General features: G+C 41.8%; 1 protein-coding gene across 1 annotated transcript in view; it reads left to right on the forward strand.

The window, feature by feature from the left end:
• myo10 (myosin X) overlaps window positions 1–22,992 on the forward strand; it is a 127,514-nt gene that overhangs the window by 17,208 nt on the left and 87,314 nt on the right. The window contains exon 2 of the mRNA XM_026149129.1: window positions 22,433–22,531. Coding sequence (XP_026004914.1) covers window positions 22,433–22,531 — 99 coding nt within the window. The remainder of the gene's footprint in view (window positions 1–22,432; window positions 22,532–22,992) is intronic.

Raw genomic sequence — 22,992 nt, forward strand, 5'->3', positions numbered from 1 at the left:
ATCCTTTGTAACAAACAGATTAGACATTCTCAAAGTTCAGGTCAGGCCACTCTAGTTAAAAGATTATTTACCTCTGCAGTTATTTAGTTACAGCAGCATGTTCAGGTCCTCCCTGTCTTTGCATGCATAAACATTAAAAGCATAAGCTAGAGAGCAGCAAGACTCTTTTAACGATCAGAGCAGCCATCAGTGACATCTGGAGGTGTGTTGCAAGAAACTTGTTAATGCACATCAACTGTTGGGAAACTGCTAATATACGAGGGCGATCCCAAAAGTAAGGTCTCCTATTTTATTTTTACTTTTTTAGAAATACAAACAACTGTTTATTGAAAAATGATTTCTTTTTCTATATAATCACCATTTCAGTCGATGGTTTTTTTGTAGATGTTGTGGCAGTTTTAGACTGCCCATGTCATACCAGCTCGCCATCGTCTCCTTCGGGAAGCATTGAGCAATCCACTCGTTGCCGTTTGTTCTTCGTGAATTTCAGTACGACCGGCTGTAAACTCTCTACACCACTTGCCAACGTTTTTGACATCAATGCACAACTGTCCATACACTTATTGGCGATTAATTTTAACTGGTTTAACGCGTTCTGCATTCAAAAGTCGAATAACTGCACGAACTTTGCACTTGGCGGTAGCATTGAACGGGGGCTCCATTTTCAAGGGCTGCCAAGCCAAGATTGAGTGTCCCAGCGAAGCTGCTCATTCTTGTTTGGGAGTGGAGGAAGCACCAATCACAACAGTGTGGCGAACAGCCGTACGAACTGTTTCTCTACCCCACTGCTCTGGAGACCTTACTTTTGGGATGGTCCTCGTACCTTAAAGAAGGTACCCCGTATAGAATGGGGTTTTCTGAGCAGTCAGCTGATGCTGATCAGCTGTTGTGAGAATCGGGTTAGGGCAGCTTTGGACATTGTCCTTTCTCACATGTAGCAGGAATCCGCTGATGCCACTTTGTCAATGTGGAAAATTGGTTTAGTTGAGGAAGTTAGATAGTGCAGGATGTAGGACACACGACTCCCACTCTTCTGTTGTGAATATGCCAGACAGTTAAGTGCAGTATTCCCACATGAGCTCAATCTGACATCCTGTTTGTTCTGAGGAGCTGGCAGGTTAAATGACATTGACAATGGTATCTGCAGCTTTGATGGGTAATATCTGGAAAAGTTCAGGTCTGACATGCATGTGTGAAACCTTTGGTTGCTCTCCATGCCATCTTATTTTTTGTTGCTGGAAGACTCCTTTCACTGCTTTCACTGCTTATTGGCGCGTTAAATGACTTCAGATGTTTCCAGGTCACACCAAACTGCTACCTTAATTTGCAGAGTCACACAATCTGTTTCTGGGGGTAAATCCGCCTCTTTTTGTATAACAAGACGTCTGTTGCTGGTCCCAGGAGAATGGCAGAGAGGGGAAGGCGGTATTTATATTCGTCCGTTTCTCCTTCTTGGAGTCTGCAAAAGCAGTGCCATGCGACCACAGCTGGGCAACACATGGCAACTGTGGCCTCAGCTGCCAACTTGTAGCAAACACAAACCCACACACACACTAACACAATGATGCACAGAACATCCTGCAAACGCAGTCGCTGAAAGCGCCGTTTACAATGAGAGTTATTGTATGTGTGCACGCTTTTTCAGCCGGAATGCTGCACTTGTGCAAACAATGCCTTAAACGTGCACAAATTACTCTCCCATGCTCTCGTGTGCATGGATACTTTCATAGACAAACACAGAAGGAGAAAGTAGGTCAGGTGGGCCCAACAGAAAGGACTCTGGTCATTTCCCTCCTTTATGGTCTAAGTGGTCCTTAGGGATGGAAACCAGTCTAAGCTCAGTTAGTTCAACGTCAGGTCATTGTTGATCCTGAGTTTCACATCTGCAGAAAGTTTAAGAGTCTCATCTAAGTTTAGTTTATTCCTTTGAATTCAGATTTCCTCACGTGAGTTTGATTTGGGCTCAGACATGCAGCGGCGGAGACGAATCGCTTTGCATGCATGCTTGTGATGACTAATGAGTCGCAGACGAGACATTTGTTTAGCCAGAAACTGGTTCACTGTGTTCAGTTTTGTTTATACAGTGTTTTGATCATGTTTTCAAGTTGTGCATTAGATTCATGTACAGTGTAATGTTTAAATCCCTTATTGCCACTAATTTGATCTTCTTTCCCTCCCTGTGGAGCAGCGTGGAGAAAGCTCACTTATTGTTCTTCCTTTGACTGAAAGCTCTCAGAGGAGAAAATAAAATGGCTTTATTTAATATAGAGCTGTGTTTCCTGTGGTCTGGTCCAGCTTCATGAAATCTGGAAATCATGATCTACATGGTTCTTAGCAGAAGGAGACATAAATATATGCTGAGATAGCCAAGTCTTGTGATGGGATAAACACAGTTAATAGTGGTAGATTGCAGTGGTGTGTTTATATTCACTTCCATTAGGTGCTTAGTGGGGCGAGCTTAGTGTAGGTAACATGATTAAGCAGACACTGTAAAAAGTTTTTGTTGGTGGCAAAACCATGAACCATTTTTGACCGCTGGTTTCTTCTTGTACAAAGTATTTGTTTTTCTACATTTGAAAATTAAATGAATTCATTTAAGCTGCCATTGACTTAAAGTAGCAGCCAAACAGAGGCATGAATCAGAGCTGCAGCAAATTCATGCTGTTTAATTTTTGGATTGGGGAGTGAAACACGGTGCCATCTTCGCTGAATTCATTTAGACTACAAGTGAATTCATTTAAGCTGTTACTAGTGCTCTGTAAGAGTTTTTTTTTTGAGTCATACTTGGCTTTTCTGTTTCCATTTTACATCTGTAGTCTTAGGCTTTTGACATTTTGTTTGTGAATTTCATAGACCAGTTCATTTTTATTCATTTATGTGGAGGATTTCATTTGCATCTAAATGCTGGAAACACACCAAAGCTTGGATGGAAGCAGCGCCCAGAATACCAATTGCAACTGTGGATATATTTCACTGAAATAATGTCTTGGAAAAGCATAATTACGAGAAAGCTGATCACCAAACCAAACCTGCCTTAAATACAAATGATTGTTTTGTTTAAGATCAGATGCAACAAAAGCGACTTTGCTCATGTAAACGAGATGTATTCAAATAAAAGAAAAAATGTAACTGTAGAGAAAAATAAATATGCGGACTGGTTGGTCTAAAATCATTCATGGAAATATAAAATTACCACTGACAGAGTACAACAAGGTTGCCAGTTGAAGGTAAAAAAATGTTAGTGTTTCAGAAACAAATCTTTCTCTTCGTTGAATGACCACAATAAAAACAGTTCAGTGCTTTTTAGGCAATAAAGTCCCCCCCAATTAAAAAATGTTAAAAAAGAAAAGAAAAAGAACAAATACCTGACTAAAAATGGCACACAAAGCCCCACTGGCTCTTTCTGTTCATGTTGCATGGTTGACTCACTGAGGAGAAAACAAGGAAGCCGCCCAGCAAGCATAACTGAGATTACAGCCTGGGTTTGTGGGATTCACAGTCACTTTGTTCTGCAAACCAAAAACGGCCCAAAAGTGGATCCTCATTCAAAAAACATGAAAAGAGAATTTATTTTTACTTTTGGAGATGCAGGGTTTCGACTTTAAAGCTGCCTCGCTTACCGCTTCACACCTGCAAGCTGCTCTCAAAAACCTATGGTTGGCTGTAATGTAGTTGACCACAATCATTCTCAGAACATTTCATATGGATGAGAAACCACACTGACAACCATCTCACCCGTTGTGCACAGAGGTGACCTGGGCAGAAAAAGAAAGAACTGGGTCAACGAAGACATTAGTCCTCACAGGAAAGGCAAGTCAGAATTTCTTCACTTCAAAGCTGTTTGCTTTCAAAGGACTTCTTCAGATCTCCATTGAACACGTTCGTCTTTTTTGCATGCTGCTTATGTCTTAGTTGGACTCTTAAAAGTGTGTCTGAGCCAAAGTCGTCTTTGGCTCTTGTGTTGTTTCATGTGGCTGCCTTGAAACGGGGAAACCAGAAGCGTCTTTTCAGTTGTCTGTAGCGGGGCCAGCGACCAGGTGCTGGCACTAAATAACGAGCCAATTCAAAGAAAGTCAGGAGCTGTTTAGCTGAAGAAAAAGAGAAAGGTCACAGTGTGCAGGTGGCTTTGCTAAACTGTGAGTTTTGGATCAGCAGAAACATAAACTTGGAACTATTTTTGCAGTGTGACATGCACAGCTTGGTGGAAGCTTTAAAGAGGAAAGAGGGAGAGTGCTGAACCTCAGTGGACAACAAAAGTAACAGTTACTATCTCCATGTTCTTGTTGGGCGACCACCTTCATATTTTAACACTGTGTGGCATCATGGAACAATCTACAGTATTACATCAAGTCTAACAACTTGCAGTAAGCAAGAGCTGTATACAGTATGGGCAAAGGTTGATGTATCTGTAAAGTTACTACAAATTGGGTTGCGAACTGGCTTGCAGAGGTAGACTGACTGCACGCAAACTAAACCAGCTTAAAACTGCGCTCCCAGGTGGATGTGCAGAAGGATCCCGACGGATGCCGTGAATGTTGCGGAGCTTAACTTCCTGGCCTCTAATGCTATGCTCAATTTGGCTCGTTTTTTTCAAATTCCCTCCTTTTTCTTCATGTTGTTGTAATATGTGCCAGATCTGCAAGAAAGCTGCAGCTAAGCTTGAATTGGATGTCTCTTGTGGTGCATGAAGCTCCACACCTGTTTTCTTCATCAGCCAAAACCAAAGTCAATCGCCTCTGTCAAATATTCAGGGGGAATCATTGCATTCCAACTTTCCCACGTCTGACCCCTAAAGACACATTTTTCATGTTTTGTTTTCTCTTCATGAATTGATTCATTGCACATTGTCTTTTTTTTTATACATATATTTCTGTCTGTAATTACAGTGTGGTTTCCTAAGTATTTAAGGTCTTTCCAGCATTGGTCTGTTCCATGTTCATAGATTTATTCCCATGCTATTCATTCACATCCTCAGAGGTTCCCAGTATAACTCCAGTTTTGGCAGTGGCTGACGGTCCGCTTCCTCTATGTGGCGGCTGATTGCATGGTTTAAGATAATGTGTTTGTTGCACTGTAAATGTTAACTGTAATGTTGCCTGGATCTTGTTTTTGAGAGCTGCAGTTTAGCACATGTGATGATGGAGTTAGTTTGGTGCTCTAAGATAAATAAGACATCCTCACGTCTGACCACTCTAAACTAGAGATGGCACGATACCACTTTTTTATGTCCGATACCGATACCGATATCATAAATTTGGATATCTGCCGATACCGATATGAATCCGATATAGTGTTTTTTAATCAACAAAACTGTTTTTTTAAATATCTTGCTGCATTTTGTATAAGTTCATACTCAAGTTTAAAACAACAACTACACTAAAGCTATTCTGTTATACCTGTATGCAAAAAAAAAATGTTTCATAGTTCAGCAATACTGATCAATCTAATAAACTTAAGCCTACACCATCCTCCCTATTCTGGTATTTTAAAGAGTACTTAGCGTAAATATTGAGCAACCTAACTAATAGGGTTCCAACTCCCAGCAACAAAAATAAATAAATAAAAAATAGGGAACCACCCCTCACGCTCCACCTCATGATGCTTAATCGACGTAATCAACCTTAATTTGATGCAGTGTGAAAAAAAATGCACAGAAATCAATTCTTTTTCAAGAAATATTAAATAGATTCAACATCTTTCTTCAACAAAATTGCAGACTGCACAGATGGTACCTTCCCAAAGTAAAAAGTACTATAGCTTACTAGGGTATATATATTAGACTTAATAGTCACTATATACAGTAATTGACTTCTATTCATTTTACATCAAATTAAAACTTTGGGTGTCAGATAATTATTTATTAAAAGCTAGACATTTTAAATGAGAATAAGAAAGAAAACTATGTCTTTGTGCCCCCTTTTCCCTGTTAATGCCCTATCGGCCCCCCTGGCTAAACTTTGCTAGATCCGCCCCTGCACAGTTACCAGCGTCAGCTACGTAGAAAAAGATCCTGGTGTAGAAAGTAATATTAAATAAATTCTAACAATAGCTGATCAAGCTTAAACGTGCTGCTGTTGTTCAGCCGCTGGTTTCCTCTTTCTGGTGCAAAGTGGGCCAAAAGCAAACCAGAGGACTCGCGACAGAAAAGCCGATCAGCTGATCGTTAAGCAGTTTCATGATTGAAGTAGCAGCAGGAGAGGCAGTCGCTCCATATATCGTTTGTTAAGCTTAACGCAGGAATGCTTTACAAACATTCAGAGATGGACTTGCACACTTGCTTTACTTCTCTCGGGATAACTTTGTCGGAGATGAAATGCCGGGTTGCTAGCGAAGCTCCAAATGCTATCCAGACCACCGACAGGTCCCGCATGCCACAGCTGCTCTATCACGTGATGCATACTGCTCCGACGTGCTAACTTTCTGAGGTGAGTTACGGCGTGTTGCAAGTTTTGTGAGGTGCTTTCGTGATATTTAATGGATCGGATTACATTTTTTATTTTTCTCTGATATCCGATCCAGTAATTTAGGTCAGTATCGGACCGATACCGATACGTGATATCGGATCGGTCCATCTCTACTCTAAACTCGCTAAATGTATAAAACCCACTAATATGTGTCTTTGTTTGGCAGTTTAGTTAACGCCAAATACACCACTGAGTCATTAACGCAGACTAATGAACACACAATGTCACCTTCGTGCAGTGTGACTCAAGAGTTACCAGAACAACACAATGAGAGCTACTGAATAGTTAATGAGACGCAGTGAACCAAACTGTCATCTGCAGCTCACAGGAAGTGCATGGAGACAAACGCTGCTGTCATCAGGAGTTCATTAGAAAGCTCCGAGAAATAAATAAATATCTCAGAGAACAGTTTGTTGGTGAGACACTAAAGGTGGGAACATGTTTGACTTTGAGTCATGGCGCACAATGTGGCTGAGAGACATGTTCACGCCATGTCTAAAGCAAAAAGCAGTCATTGTGGTCTAAAGTCTGGAGGGCGTCGCTCTCATTGTTAGATTTGTATTCTGTTTGCGCTGGCTTTGTTTAGTAATAAATAAACTTCCATGTCATCACTGACTGCATCATTAGTCACTGTGGTTCAGGCTGAACAGTCAGTTGTGGCTCCTGCCGTTTGCCATATGGACAGTTTCCATCAACGTGCACGCAGCTTAAACATTTTAAATTGTTTAAAGTGAATACACGAGTCTGATGTACTGAATTTTGTTTTTAAATATATAAAATTAGAAGTTCGATGTTATGTCTGAAACTGTGAATAGATGTGGATAGATTCTGAAACTATTTTTATAAGCTCCATTAAACTCTGAGCATGCAGCTGCCGGGTTTTTACACATTTTCCGTTTTTAGCAATGAAATTTTAAGTAGTTTTAGCTGCTACTCCCTCCTGATTTACACATTCTCTTTGCTTATTTATTTATTTTTATAGTTTAAAGTCAACCCAAAGTACATTGCATGGAATGATGAAGGCCTTTACAGTATTATATATAGAGAAAGCTAATAATCCCCCCGGAGCAGCACTTTGTGGCAGCGTGAAGGAGAAACCACCTTTTAACCCGTGACAGAACCAGGCTCAGAAAGAGTCTGCTTGGGGGGGGGGGGGTAAAGCAAGCAGAGCTACTCAGTGCATCGTATGAGGTTACTAAGAAGAATGAAGGAGTGGTTTGTAGCGCTAACCAACTTATCAAAAAGGAATGTTTGAAGCCTAATCTCAAAAGTAGAGACGACGTCTGTTGACTGCATCCAAACTGGGAGCTGGTTCCTGAGGAGAGGAGCCTGAAGGCTGAGGGCTCTGCCTCCCATTCTACTTTCACAGTAAAGTTCTCTGCTAAGGATGTGTAGTAAAAAAACAAAGTACATGACTTGTTAAGATGTCATTTTAAGTGTTTAACTGACAGTTTCGACTGGCTGTGATATTACAGTTTTGCCTCAAAGGCTTGTTGTACAGGTTGCGGCACATTTTCAGCCTACAAAGAACTATTGTAGTTGTTGTTTAGTCTCATAACCTGTGCTTATCTCATTCTTGAAAATATATCGGGGGTGGGGGTAAGTTTCAATTACAGGAAATATTGTAACAAAAGTAGAGCTGCATGTTGTGTCTCGGGGTTTTTCCTCATTTTGGCATAAGATAAAAATAATCTGAGTCTGACCATCTCTGTTGGTGGCAGCGGCAGAGCGGTGAAACCTTACACACCCCGCTGAGTCAGTCAAGTTCGATTAGCAAATAATATAAATTCATCCAGAAAGGCTCCCGTCAAACATGTCCAGACACAAACAGCCAAGAGCAAATTTTATTAAGCAACTGCACTTATTGGGAAAAAACAGTTGAAGCCTGTCTGGGAACGACAGTAAAGTATCCACAGATGTTCAGTCATTGTGAAATTCCTGCATGCTTCCCTCACTTTTGCTTCAGCTGAAGATGTCACGGTGTTGACACGTGGTGGGACTGTCAGATTACCCGTTGAAACGACACCCACTTGTAGGAGCAAGATGAGAAGGTAAACGTTCTGTCGTGCGATAATGACGCTGACAGAAAACTGTTATTAGTGCAGTTACAGGAATCGGCGTGACATCCAGAGTGATGTTTCCTGGGCTTCTGGTTGGCTTGTAACGCAGACTGATTCATCCTGGAAATCTGCCAATATTTCGAAACATTTCCAAATCCGTCTTTTTGTGGCTCCTATGAAAATCTCCTATGCCTTAAATCTGTTTAAAATTGACCGGTCATGTTAATCCTCAAATTTATGTGAACCATGCAAAACTACTATAGCAACTTTCCAAGTAACTTAACTTGGAAAGTTACTCGGAAATAATCCGATGCTGGTCTTTGTGCAGACTGTCAGGTCTTATTGTTTCTAAAACAAGCCCTTTATGCTCATCTTCTCATTGGCTGCTCCTCGCTGAACCTTCAAACAGAAGGTTTGAACAGCAGGTGGGTGGAGCTTCTGTGCTTTTGGTTTACGTTGATGTCATATACATATTTGATCTGTTTAATGTGAGCTTCCATCACTGCTACGTGTGCATACTGTTTGCAAAAAGGTCCAGTTTGACAGAGGGATTATGCACGTGCAAAGCAAATAAAGCAGACCAACCACAGTTGATGTAGTCTGCATTGCTGGAATATGTAGTTACCCTTCTGGAAAAGGTGTATGTCAGGCTACAGCGTAGGTGATTGAACACAGAACTATAAATTAAGCTTTACTGCACTCATCTGTTAGCAGTAACACACTCAGAAGAACACTTATCTGCACTGTCCTAACTGCAGATTAACCGGGTGTCTGACCTACAGCACTGCGGTATATTTTCTTCTCCCACATAAACTAACTGTTTCCTGATTGGCCCGACTGAAGGTGGTCTTTATTGTAGGCTGGTAAGGTTTCCTCCTGTTAAGGTTAGAAGTAAACTGCGTAGTATTTGGGCATCCGTCCTAGTAAGTACTAACAGAGAACTGTATTTTTATATTCAGATGTCCCTCCACCCGAGTCATACGACTGCACAGTGATTTATGATTACAAGACTTGGTTCATTTTTTTTTTTGGTGACAGCTTGGCTAAAACAGGGAAGTCAGGTGAGACAGCTGATTTGGTCCCTGTGCGTGTCCCGCATCTCACCCCAGAGGAGGTTTGGGGGGGGGGGGGGCGACTGCTACCCTAGTTGGATATAAGGGGGTAAAACATGAATACAGTGAATATTGTGTATTGCTTGAAGAGGCCTCGAGTCCACTCCAAACTATATTTATTTATTACATTTTTGGGATTCTGTTATTAATATTGACAGTAAGTACACTTATAGTTGGAAAAGCTGAAGTTCTTCAGCACGCTGAGTCCCTAACAGAAAGAAACGGGCAGAAACATATTTAATTGGCATCAGATTCACTGACCTGTGTTTGCTGAGGCATTTCACGACAGTGACACCTCTCTGTGGCTCTGCCTTCTGTCCTGTTTGCAGTGCTCGGCCGAGTGCTGTTTCTTGTTCTCAGCTCATGAAACAGCGTACTTGTGTTTTCCCCCTGGCGGTTTGATTGTCTTCCAACCAAAAGAGGTTCCAAGTCTCTCCCGAGTCAGCTGCAAACTCACATGTATCCACCCTACAGCTGCTCTCCAGATCCACAGCGACATGCCTTTTAATTATCCACCAAGCAGCTGAAGGAGAATACTGAGAGCTTCATCTCCCAGACATACACGTCTCTGAAGCTTTAAGAATTTAGTGTGGGAAAGTGTTATTCATGCATTTATTTAAGGCCTAAAGGCTTTCTGAAATTTGCCTTTTTAAATTTGGATGAATGGGCCTTTTAATTAATCGGCTCTCTTGAGATGTGCAGTCCTGTTTAGCGAGTATCACTTTCACGAGTGTGAGGATACCTTTTCCTCTCGTCTCTTTGTGCACGTTGTTTTTGATCACTGACAGCAGGAAGACGGTCTGCTGATGAGCAGCTGCTTCCTGTGGAGCTTCCAGTCAACACCTCTGCTCACGCTCACTCCCTGACATCGGAGTATGCTGCGTGCCGGGACCTCTGACCCCTGCTGACAACGGCGTCGTTAATAATTTAAGCCTACCAGGTGTTATGTACAGTTCACTTGGTTTTGAGCTCGTTTTTTCATTTTTTTTTCTCACAGTTTATGATCAGCCTGAAAATTTGAACCATTGGTACCAAAGCTGTGCTTCCTCACACTGTTTACTTTAGAATAGGATTTATTTCCCAGTTTCTTTGCTGCTCTGCTGTCTTGATTTTTGTATTTTATACGGATACATCAGGATATATAGCTATATGGATACATCCATACTTATGGATACACCCGAAAAATATTACTACCATTTCTAGCTCAAACCAAACCTTTACAGAAATGAATGAAAATAAAAACTGCACATAGCTAAGCTAAAGACATGACATCACCTCTTTGTACTTATAGAGCTCAAGTTCGGCTTTAATATTTGTAACAGCCAAAACAAAATGTTCTTGTAATTTTGCACGAAGCGAGCGGACTCCTTCGGGTGTTCTTTTGTGAAAACGAATGCCGAACAAGAAGAAATGGCTCAGCGGAGCCAACCGTGAATCTGCATGACTCTAAGTCTTAATACAGGCGAGGTGTATGCGAACATTTCAGCCCCATCCTGTTGTCATTAAGGGCAAAACTATAGAGACAAAACTATTTTTTGGAGCCAACCTGAAGTGCTTGGCTTTTATGCCGCTGGAATATTATGCCCTAATATTCTTTAATATTTTTAGGTGGGTTTTTTCATTTGTAATAATTTCTGTCTACTTAGTGTCCAAACCTTGAAAGCCCAAGATTGGTTAAGGATGTAACTTAAAACCTTGTTTTTGTATATTTTGGCCAGGTTAAATACAGAATTGTTGTTAGCAATGTGTGTTAGCTGTGTGTTATCTTCAGCTCAGGTACCATCCCACCACAGTCAGAGAGAATTTGTGTCCTTACACATCCTCATAAGCAGAGAGCTTATTGATGTCCTCTCCTGCCTTGTAAACCAAGTGTCCATCTTCATAAATTAAATTTATGAGCTGCATTAGAATTGAGTGAAGGCAGCTCGACTGCAACATGTTTTAAAGTGAAAAACGGGGTAAATTTGAATCATTCCTGATTCCATATGTTTTAAAAGCAGCTAGTTTCTGGCTGAGAAGATTCCCTCTGAGTAAACTGATCCTGGATGAACTTCCACTCGCCTGAAGGGGGAAAAAGGGAAGAAAAACCCACACACTTGCTCTCTAAATGTTTACCATCTCTAAGCTGAGTCTGGACTCTAAGTATATTCCAACCACAAAGCCACTGAGCTATGGTGACGTCATAAACCATAAAATAAGGCACAGGAGTGAAAAGCAAGCAGAGGGAGCTTGTTAAAAGTTGATCCTGTGGTCAGTGAAAGCTGGAAGTCCTGAGTGAATGTCATAAAACAGATTTCCGTTGGCTCATTTTTATATTTATGCTTGCTTTTCCTTGACCATGTATGCAGAGTTCGCTGATATTTATCAGTAAAACGTTCATAAAAGAGTCATTTATGCAATTTCCTCATCAAGATAAAACGGTACTGCCGAGCCTCTAGCACAGAGCTTCTACTACAGTCGGTTCACACTGTTGCTTTTTGTTTTATCTGCTGAAATGTGCCCCCCCCCCAACGATGTTTGTCACAGGGATAAAAATGCCTGTGGTATTGAAAAGGGTTTGGAGTCTCAAGTGTGTTCTTGGGTATTGGTACTGAGTTTGAAATCCTAAAATCATCACAACCCTAGTCTGCACTGCAGATTGGCCGTAAAAGTTTTGATACAAAAAAGGACGTTTGCTGTGTGCTTGACGTCCAGGGTGAAAGTGCATGTGGAGGTGGTCAGAATGGGATTTCCATAGAATGAGCCAAACATAGCAGCAATTAATAAAACGCAATCAAACAATGTACTGTATACAACACAATGTCTGCACCTCCATCGATTTATAATTTAGTGTTTGGATTTTTACGGTTTGTTTAAATCAGGAGGGCTCGTTTAAATGGTGAAAATGGCATGAAAAAAATAATGTGAGATCGAGTTTGAAATTGGCCGCTGGAGGAAAACGCAAGTGACTAAAACATCTACGGTCATTTTTCAGTGTGCTGTAAACAGGAATGCAGTGTGCAGTAGTTCTATAAACACCTCATAAAAACAAAAAGCCTTTTTCCACAGAGCATCAGAGTCAGAATACAGCCAGCGCTCTGATTACTGCGGTGCATGAAAATCTAATCAGAAACATTATCTAAACTCAGTCAAGTCAGCAGCTCCTCGCAGCATCCGATTGGCCGCTGCGAGCGGAGCCGTGTGTGTTTTATGGCTGCTGCTCATGTCTGTGTAATGGGTCACAGATCATATACGAGCAGAGCCTGTGTGTGTGCAGACTGGGGTTTTTTTCTGTACTTCTGCATATGTCGGTGTGTTTTTTAGTGTGATAATCACAGTTCTCCTTTATCCATCATCATGATCATCAACATTAGTTATCCCAGAAAAAGCCTCTGCAACCTCCGACTTCCTTCCATAATGCACGGGCCTGTTTGTCCTCGTAAATACAGAAAGCTTCAGAACTGTCGATTGAAGCCTTCACGGGTCTCGACAGTGAATCGCTTTACTGAGAAGAAGTTTGTGTCATAGATGAGCCTGTTTGAATAAAGATGCCAGGGGAAAAAAAACACACCTTTTCACTGGATTGCGGGAAAAACCTTCAGAATATTCAGTATGATGTGTCTGCAGGGCCACACACATGGTTCCATTTACCCCTGTGCTAGCGAACAGCCATGGGAAGCGGGAATTTGGCTTTTCAGTATCTGTCTTACAAGCTGAGTGGGTGCGATTTGGCTGTGATGGGACTCTGTTGTTCTGCTGCCACATCAAGGAGCCGCACACAGAGGGGGATATCTGGTGCATTAATAGTTCATTTTTCTCCCTCTTTCTGTCTCGTTTAGTTTAGTAGTTCTGTACTCATCTTCATGTCTTTTTGAGAACTTGGATAAGTGGAAGACTTATATTTAAAAGCCGAATTCAGACGACAAAAAACAAAACATCTTTAAACTCATAAATAATTGTGCAGTGTCTCTACACATCGTGCAACAGTTTTAGGTTTTATCCTTACATCCATCCAGACTCGCCTTCCAAAAATCCCACACTCCCAATTTATTCACGTTAATAAAACTTCTCCGCTCTCAGAAGAAATGACATGTCATGTGTCAGGACTCGCAGGCTTCAGCAGACACACTCAGCTCAGGGCACAGTAATACGTGGCACTGCTCACTGAGCCGGGTGGTTAAGTAACGTCTAATTAAGGTGCATTAAGCACTGGAAATTCAATAAGAAGGAGCTCATGTAAAGGCAGCAGTTATTATGACAGATGAAGTGTATTCAGCGCTGATCGAGCTACCGGTGGGGACGTCACTTACAGTGCTGAACCATTTCCAAGATTTGGTCCATATAGCGGCTTCAAAGAAGACAATTACATTTTCCCCGTGCAACTCTGTACTTCCTATAACTCTTGTGAATTGAGTTTTGCTTGAAGCTAAAGGGGAAAAAAAGGAAAAACAACAAGTAGTTTTGTAGCAGACTTTGATAATGTAAACTTCCATCCTCAGTGAGTTACATAAGAGCGTTCCCTAAACGATAGGCTGAGATTAGACTGCTTTTTAAGAAAGATGGAAGAACATCAAAGCTCGTTAAAGGAAAATTGGTTTCACATGTCTCCAATCAACATAATGAAAAACAAACCGAAGCTTTTAAAATACTCAATATGTAAAGTAACTGTTATTTTTAGCTGTGCTGAAGGCTGCAGGGATGAGTAGCAGTCTTCATGGCTGGAAAACTGGGCCACTAAGTGCGAAGTGATTCATTCCCCATAGAACCCTTTTTCAGCAAAAATGTACGTTTACAGCCTCATACAGTATGTGTATGTATTTGTTTAATATTTGATATGGTAGAGTTTCTTTTGTGTGTAGTTTGTGTCTGCAACGATTCTTTCCACGTCCTCCAGCATCCTCCCACAGTCCAAACACATGGATGTCAGGTTCATTCCCCCTCTCACCATATGACACCTGGAATAGGCCCCCCCCCCCCCCCCCCCCCCCCGTTTTCTCTTTTTATTTTGTGACAATTCTTTAACCGGTGAAGCTTTTCGTGACTCCGACAGACTAATTTCCCCAAATGCATGTTCAGTTGTCCATATTCTTCTTAGTATGTTTAGCTGATCTTGTGTTTGCGTGGTCGTAAAACTGTGTGCGTTTGGATTTGTCGGTGTAAGAGTACGTGTGTGTGTGTGCGCATGCAGTCGTTGTGCTTGTGCATCTGCAGTTTGTATGATTTGCTTGTTTCCATGTGTGAGTTAATGCACGTTTGCAAGTTTATAGGATGTGTTTTGCATTACAACGTGTTTGTTTATTGATATTACTGCGCGCATACAGTTGTGAGTGAAATGTGTGCATCCGATAAATGAGTTCACGCTGACGAGTGTGTGTATTTCTGTCAGTGTGCTTGGGTTTAATCATGTGTAATTGTCTTTGTGTGTTTGTTTTGCTGTGTGTGACACGTTGTGAGGCTTTCCCAGGCAAGTCAATACAGCGGGCTAATCGGTTCCCACAATCCCCTGATCTCACTCTGTGTGTCCAGTCTTTCAAATCTAAATAACGTCTTCCGCTGAGCTTGTGCTGGTTGGTTCTCCACAAACGCTTTGCGAGGTGATTGGTCTGCACCGCATGCTGGCAAAGGTTCAAGGTCAATTTGTGGACTTCCTCCTGGCTGCATTCCCCAGAGAGCAGTTTCACAGTAAACACCGGTGTATAGGTGTGCATTGTTTCCATTGTTTGTAACTCACTGTCATCACAGGGAAGCACAGGGAGCACATGGTTTGCAAAAAAATAAACTTTATTCTGAAGTGGCTTAAAAATCAAACACTTTCACCTTTGTGGAAATCATAGATTATCTCTCTGCGGTAAAAATGATTTACTCTCCAACTGCCACCGTCACCTCAAGTAGGGGAAACTTCCAGACAATTTATCCGTCTCACGTTAAGCTCACAACTCGGCTGACAAACACTCAGAGGCTTTCCTCAGCAGCAGTTTAAATGTCACGTCTTGATAAACTGAAGACAAATTCAAAATCACGTGAGCGTGTGACAGTTGCTAAGTCATAAAAAGTATTTCCCACTAACAGTTAATAATTAATCCATCCAGCAGGTTGCTCACACCAAAGACAAAGCAAAACAAAAGGTCTGGAGCTGCCGTCTACGACACATTGCAGGAAATTATCACTATCTGCTGGACACACAATGTCTCTCACAAAGCCGACGTGATAATAAGCATCTGGGCCTGCCCTCCGTCTGTTGTAATCTCCTGCTATCACGGTCAGAGTAAGACGGGGTGCAGGATCAGCCTCACTGTTTATCTTTACTCTTGAGTGATAGCTGTGCGTGAGTATCAGGTGGTGGAAAATTCAAATTCAAGCCACAGAATAATGTTTTCAGCACTGAAGAGAGAATAATTTAGATTTAGTAAGGTTTTGAAACCGCATGCCTGCTTCTGAGGGTTCAAGTACTCATGAATCATGTGCTCGAACAGTTGAGATCAAAATGGGTTCATAAGCCTTCTAGACTTCAGATAAGCGGTGCATGACGCAGCACTTCTGATCCGTTGTTCGGCTTTGTTTCTATTCGCAGTCGTGCAGAACTTTAAAAAATTACCAGTTTTCTTTTCTTTTTGCTTTAACCCGTCATTCGTTTCTTCTCGGCCTGATGTTTAAGGGGGATGGTGTGATGAGCATGTGGGGCTTGTATAAACAAGGGGCAGATAATCCGCTCTACTCGACTGACTGAGGGGACCTGATGATCTGCAGGTGGAGACGACTGAGGGTTGGAGACGTGATTAAAGTACCATTTGGCAGACTGTATCATATTCTGATGATTAGAGGTAGTATCATATATCAACACTGATGTACGGCTGCTGCTTTGCCAGGTCTCTGTTGTATAACAAAGATTTAATCTAAATGTCTCTCCCTGCTAAAATAAAGGTAAATAATGAAACTCTTCATTTCAGTATAGACCCTGAACACTTTTCTTCAGTTAACAAAGAAACAAAGATGTCAGATGCTAAATGTTATATGAAGACTGCACACGAATCTTCTATCTTAGATCAGTGAATATCAACCAGAGTGAAAAATAGACAGACAGCGGAGCCAAAGGTCACTATATTTAGTCAAAAGAGCGCCCAGTTATCAGCATTCATAAGCTGTATGGATGAACTGAACACCGTCTAATAAAATAGGAAATTTCACATCTCCAAAAGTTAAGCACAAATCTTTTGGGGTGTCTGTAACACAGAGTAAGGCGTGTTATTTGTCAGGTCAAAATTACTTCAAAAGGTTGGGGACGATGGTTGAAAAGATCAGTTATCAAAACAATTGGACCTTCCTTTATATAACTGAGCTCTCTGGAAACTCCTAAAGCTGTTTAAAGTACTTGTTTGTGCAGATGCTATGCTATGGCAGTTTCTGCCCGGATTTCACCTCAGATATATCGGAAACAAGTGTGAAATCTGGGAGCAGATTTGACATGGACCATAACCAGGTGTTTGAGCGGCCTGTCAGCCGTATACTGTCACTAGTGGCTCGGCCAACAAGTAACTGATGCAGGGAAGCAGTGCAGACATCTCGCTGGCAACGATGCCATTAACACCCACCATAACGTTCAGTTCTCTTTAGAGCTTCAGAGTTGACTGAAGGAATACTGTGGTAGGATAGATTCACTGCAAACATTGATGGAGGACTGCAGCTGTTGGAGATGTGCCTGGTCTCAGAACAACTGGTGTAGACGAGGTCAAAGTTCAGCAGCAGCAACACATTGCATGGATTCTTCTAGAAAACAACTGGACTGCTGCTTCCTCGTTTGCAGATACATACGTGTAAAGGCAGGCTTTTCATTTATTCTAGCTATTTGTTAACAGCAGTTGAACGTCAGAGGAATAAATGAAGATGGAAGAAAATAGTGGCGTTTGTTTGCAGGAGCAGCAGCGGGTCATCTTCCAGAGAACATACCAGCAGTTGTGTTGAGCCAAAGTTTTAATGCTCACGAAAAGATAAAGAAAAAGCCTCACAGGCTTTTGCATTGACGGCGCTGATAGAGGGGGTAGCTGTGGTCGAGCACAAGACTCAGTTTGTTGTCGGAGAGGAAGTGGAATCTCCCAAACAAGGCAGCTGCTCATTCCCGACACCGATGGCGTATGAACGCTCCCAGCCCCGAACATATCCTCGCCCCCCCTCCCCAGCTCCCTGCTGGGAGAGTATTAGCCACACATGTCGAGGTTACTCAGGGAAAATACACGCAGGCGATGGATGACTGCTTCAATTCTACTCCCAGAGCTTTCAGGGTGGGAGGTTTGTGTTGGTGTTTTGGCTCTGGCCACGAGGAGGTGTCAGGATTGAGATAACAGCCAGAAAAGAGCATCTCCCTGGATAACTGAGACATGCGTCCAACATGTTTACAGAAGATATTATACGTTGGAGGATGGATAAAGCTCTAAACCTAATGAATCAAAAATGACTAAAAATAGAAGGTTGAATCTCACTATTATATATATTATTTTTAATCTGATAGGATAAGACAGCCTGCAAAAACACCAAAACCATGCACAAAGCACTTCTTATAACATGTGTCTACCCTCAGAAAACCAATTATGACTCAAAGCTATTTCTTTCTCACTATATCCAAACACTTGTACCTCTTTTCTGGTGTAAGGGGGCATCCAACATAATTCTTCAGCAGCTTCTTTCCCACTGTAATTATCCTGCCTGTTCATACCAGTCATACTCGGACACCTCTGAGTGTGTGAGAGAGTTTGTTCAGGTTTAGCTGGACCGAGGGGCTCAGAGGTCTTTCTGGTGTAACAGCTGGGCTTTGATCCGCAGCTCCCAGTCCCAGTCGAGACTCTCAAGCGTTTCCCAGCTCATGTGTTGACATTAGCTCGGCGAGGCCCCGCTTCCTTTCATGTCAATGTGGTGATAGAAAATTAGTGTAACTGCAGATTTGTACAGGTGTCTCACTTTTCCTAATTTTGGCTGGTGGTTTTGTGTTGATGTGGTTTTGAAAGCTTTTACGAGCTGAAATTCTCTGACTGCTTCAACAGAACTTTCTTTGTAATTTGACGTAGTTTTGTGGTATCTGAACCATTGGTTGGATCCTGAAGAAAAGTTAATTAGAAGAAACTGATGCACTACATGTCTTTATGTAGTCTGCAACAGAGCAGGAACACATGTTGTGCTCTTATCAGGTACTGATGCTCTGTTATCAAATCACGAGTTCGTTTTAAAGAGCTCAGAACTCTTATCACTCGTTGCATACAGACCACCTTTATTGCTAGACCAGTGTGTTTGGCTTCAGTTGTGACCCTGATGAACGCCACAAGATGAAACGCAGTAATGTTCTATGTACTGTAAATAATGCTGGCGTTTTAACCTGTTAATGATGTGTTTAAACTTGTTCCTAGCAATGAAGAATTATTCGTTTCTAAAGTATGACTGATGGGCAGAATCATTTACAGTAACAGTAACATCTTTTTCGACCGTTTCCTCTTTTGTTCTCTTTCCTCATTGAAGTTGAGCTTTACTGCTTTGGATGTCCTTTAATTGGCGATGATGAGCTTGTGATTTATTTGTGATTATTGGCGGTATAAGGAGACTCTACAGGTGTGGAATAATTTCAGCTGAAAGGCTTGTACATCAGCATGTGAAGTGATTTTTTTGTTTGTTTGCATTGAGTCATGTGTTTGGAAGACTTTACATGTAATCACCAAATGTCTGTTACATGTTTGGCCTGAACACTTTTCCTCTCTTCCGTGCACGTTGGAATTGTGTGCAGCCGTCTGAGAAACCTCTGCTCTGCCTACTATCTAGTAAAAATATGCATTATACACTTAACTTTTGTGGTATTGCTGTTTTAAAAACATTACCTTCTTGACCATTTCCCCTTTAACCAGCCCACCTTATATCAGTTACTGAAGCTTTGTGCAGCGTGGTACGTGCTTCTTGAGTGTTTGCTAGTTTTATTAGCCTTTAACTCTGTGTGGTTTTCATCCATTAACAGATGCAACTTTAGGTCCTTAATTTCTTCATTCCTTTGTAAAGTACCAATGAGATCTTTGATGTTCAAAGTTCAGGCAATCAGTGGTGATGAATGACGGAGAGGAGGTGAAGCGGAGTCTTTTGGCCCAGATCCCTTGTTTAGAAACAGGGTAGTGTGTGTGTGTGTGTGTGTGTGTGTGTGTGTGTGTGTGTGTGTGTGTGTGTGTGTGTGTGTGTGTGTGTGTGTGTGTGTGTTCATGTAGGGATAGAGTTCAGGGAGGAGGAGATACAGAGAAGATTAAGAGGGGTGGGAGAGAAAGGATAATAAGATGTGTGCTGGATGCCTCTTTTTCTTCTCTCAGCAGAGAGAGGATGGACAAACAAAATGAATGTATGTGTGTATTTGGGGGTGGGATGGGGGGTGTCTTTAGAGGTAAAAGAGCCTTGAAAAGTGTGCCAGTGGGTGGAAGGAGACCCTCCTTTTGCTTTCTACATCCAAACTTGGTGCGAGCATCAGATTCCCGTGCTGGTGCACACCAGGAATGTCCATATGTCCCGGGCTGGTAAACAGCACACTCCTTCTCTTTGTGCGTGTTACAATGGAGCACCTTCCTTTGTTCGGTTCTTTTCTGGAGCACCAAAGAATCCGACGCCGCTGTCTGCCCAGCCTCTGTTTAGAGCTCTCATTTGTGTTTTGCCTTTGTTTCACTCGCTTAATTTCGCTTTCACTTAGGTTCAGGAATCGTGAGGGTCATGGTTTGGGGTTAAAATGTGTTCATTCATAACACGAACCCAACCCGGTAAATGATAATTTTAAAAAACAGAAAGGGGATATAGATACATGGTGCGATGGGAGAGAGGCTGATTTATACATCATGATCATTGGTAACAGGCCTGGTTAAATATAATGTGAGAACAACGGTACACTCTTGGTCCTCATGTATTCTGAGGCCTGTAAACGATCTTCTGATGAAGATATCAAAATGGATTTTTATCTTCATGTGGAGACGACTTCTTTCAACACAACCGTGAGAGGAAAAGTTCATTCAGACGGTTAAACAGGAGGAGAACATTCAGGTGGTCAGCAAAAGCAGAAAAGCATCTTAAACACTTAAGGTTTAAACTCTTGGGACCTTCCTCTTCTCCCTCTTACCTTTTGTTCGGTCATTTAAGCAGGTCTGAATAATACGGCAGACAAAACCAAAGAAGCAAGGAATGCAAAAACTAGCAACTAAAACAAAGACGAAATTGAGGACTTCATATAACAACGGTTTCATTCATAATTTGCCAAACAAAGTAAAGAATGATGAGCAGTTTCTCTGTAAGACTTCTTATGACCAAATTGGGATCAGAAGAGAAATTCCTTTTCGAGTCCCTCTGACTGCCACATTTATATCTCACCAGGAGATCCCAGGACCGTTTGAACTGTGCCGCTTCCCTCCGCACAGAGGAGCGGTCAGGGGTTTAGAACAACACGCAGCACCCCTCTGATCTGCTGCTGACACTGCAACGCTGAGCTTTACTCTGTGTGTGCACGTTTTACTCCACAGTCATTCATTCATCTGCTAACATTTTCCCACCCAGGTGCCCCTCTCTGCTGCACCAGGGCAGCTCTGTCTGAGTGAGGGCCCATGGGTCAAAGGTCACATGTATGTCTAGCTCGGAGAGAGGAGGGGCCTCTCAGTGAAGTGCAGAGCTTGTTTTTGCCATTAGCATTAGCCTGCCACGCTAATGAACAACAGCACATGTGGCTATGCGATTAGGAGGGAATCCACTCGAAGGGCCCCTCGATTCTGTAGCTCAGTCGTATTTCAGGGAGGCTGGTTTCTAGTCTGAAACTGTCCTATCAAACAAACGAATCCATCAATGATCTGCACTGTCTGAACTAAAGCTTTTCTTGATGTGAAGCTATTATTTTTAAAGGTTTCCAAAGCCAAAAGAACGATTCAAACAAAGTTTCAACCGTCTAAACATGCAGTTAAGAATCAGACCTCCTCTTGTAAATTCCACAGATTCCCTGCTAATCCTCCACAAACACAAAAGAATAGGGGAATTCTAGTCATTTCATATCCAGCTGTTAACCCTAAGGAGAAACGCTGTAGAAACCAGTGGCAGTAAACTTGACTGGTCAGCAGGTATTAAAGTCCTCTCAGGAACTCCTCGCTAAAAAGCATCAATAAACATGCAGCTTTACTGGCCTCCTGGGTGACGGCAGGTGGAGACCTCTGAAACTAAACACTGCACAGCTTACCGTGTTTTCATGAAAGCAGAGACTCTGCTTTTGGTCAGAGAAAGGTCATGCCGTGGCAACATGAAAGCCTGTGTCTTTAGCAAAGGACAAAATATACCAACAGCACCACCTCTGAAATAGTCTATTTAAATACTGTCATAAAGTTACGTTTCTCTGTCTCCCTGAGATTTCTAGAGTGCTGTACAAAAAAAACCAGACGCAGAAGTGGATCCCATTACTCAGTTAGCATTGTTGTGTAGAGTCACAAGATTGGATTGATCTGAAACCTAAAAGCGAAATAATTTAAAAGGAGAGAGTTCTAATGTTTTTAGGTTACATGAAGCAGTTTCTTGGGTTTTAATTCAGTTATTTAGATGATTCTGTTATGCAGTAATAGCATAGGTGTGGTTAGGATCTGTTGAGGGTCAACAACAAATTAAGATGCCCTTTGCTTTGTAAATTATCAGTTTAAAAAAAGAAATGTAGTAGGTTGTATATAATGGTCCCATTCATGCAATATCATTGATGACAGAAAATCACTGATTAATTGTTTAGAGACAAATGTATAAATGTCATATTTTGATTCAGAGTCTTCAGCAAACTTTTCTTCTTCCTCTGCAGGGCGACCGGGTGTGGTTACGGGAGGATGAGCAGTTCCTTCCCAGCACCGTGTCCTCTTGCTCCGGAGGTGTTGTTGTCTTTGCCACTGACTATGGCCAGGTAAGAACAACTATAGCAGGTAACACTCGAGTAACTCTACTGACTGTTAGTGCCAAATAATGAGCTTCTCTTAGCAGACATACATGTTCATTATGGAAGTAAAAGTTTAGCTGGACCTCTTTATATCACCTAGCTGTTAAAATGAAGTCTGTGCCTTTTAGGCTATAAGGTGAGACTTCCTTAGCAGTGGTGGTTCCCTGCTACTCTGATTTGCATTGGTGTATGTCCAGTGTTTAAACACGAGTTAGATGACCTATGTAGTACTTTTAAAATATGAAGTAAGAGGTGTAAAGTGCATCAAGGGAGCAAAAACTCACAGAACACAACAGGTAGAATGACCTTTTTGGCCCAATTTGCTTAAACTTAACATTAAATTTGGATGTAGTAAAATAGCACATCCTTAAAAAGCAGGTATAGTCCAAGGTTAAATTTTGGATTCTGAGGGTTACATTTCTTTGAGT

This window comes from Astatotilapia calliptera, chromosome 18 (genome assembly GCF_900246225.1).
Source record: "Astatotilapia calliptera chromosome 18, fAstCal1.2, whole genome shotgun sequence".
Lineage (NCBI taxonomy): Eukaryota > Metazoa > Chordata > Actinopteri > Cichliformes > Cichlidae > Astatotilapia > Astatotilapia calliptera.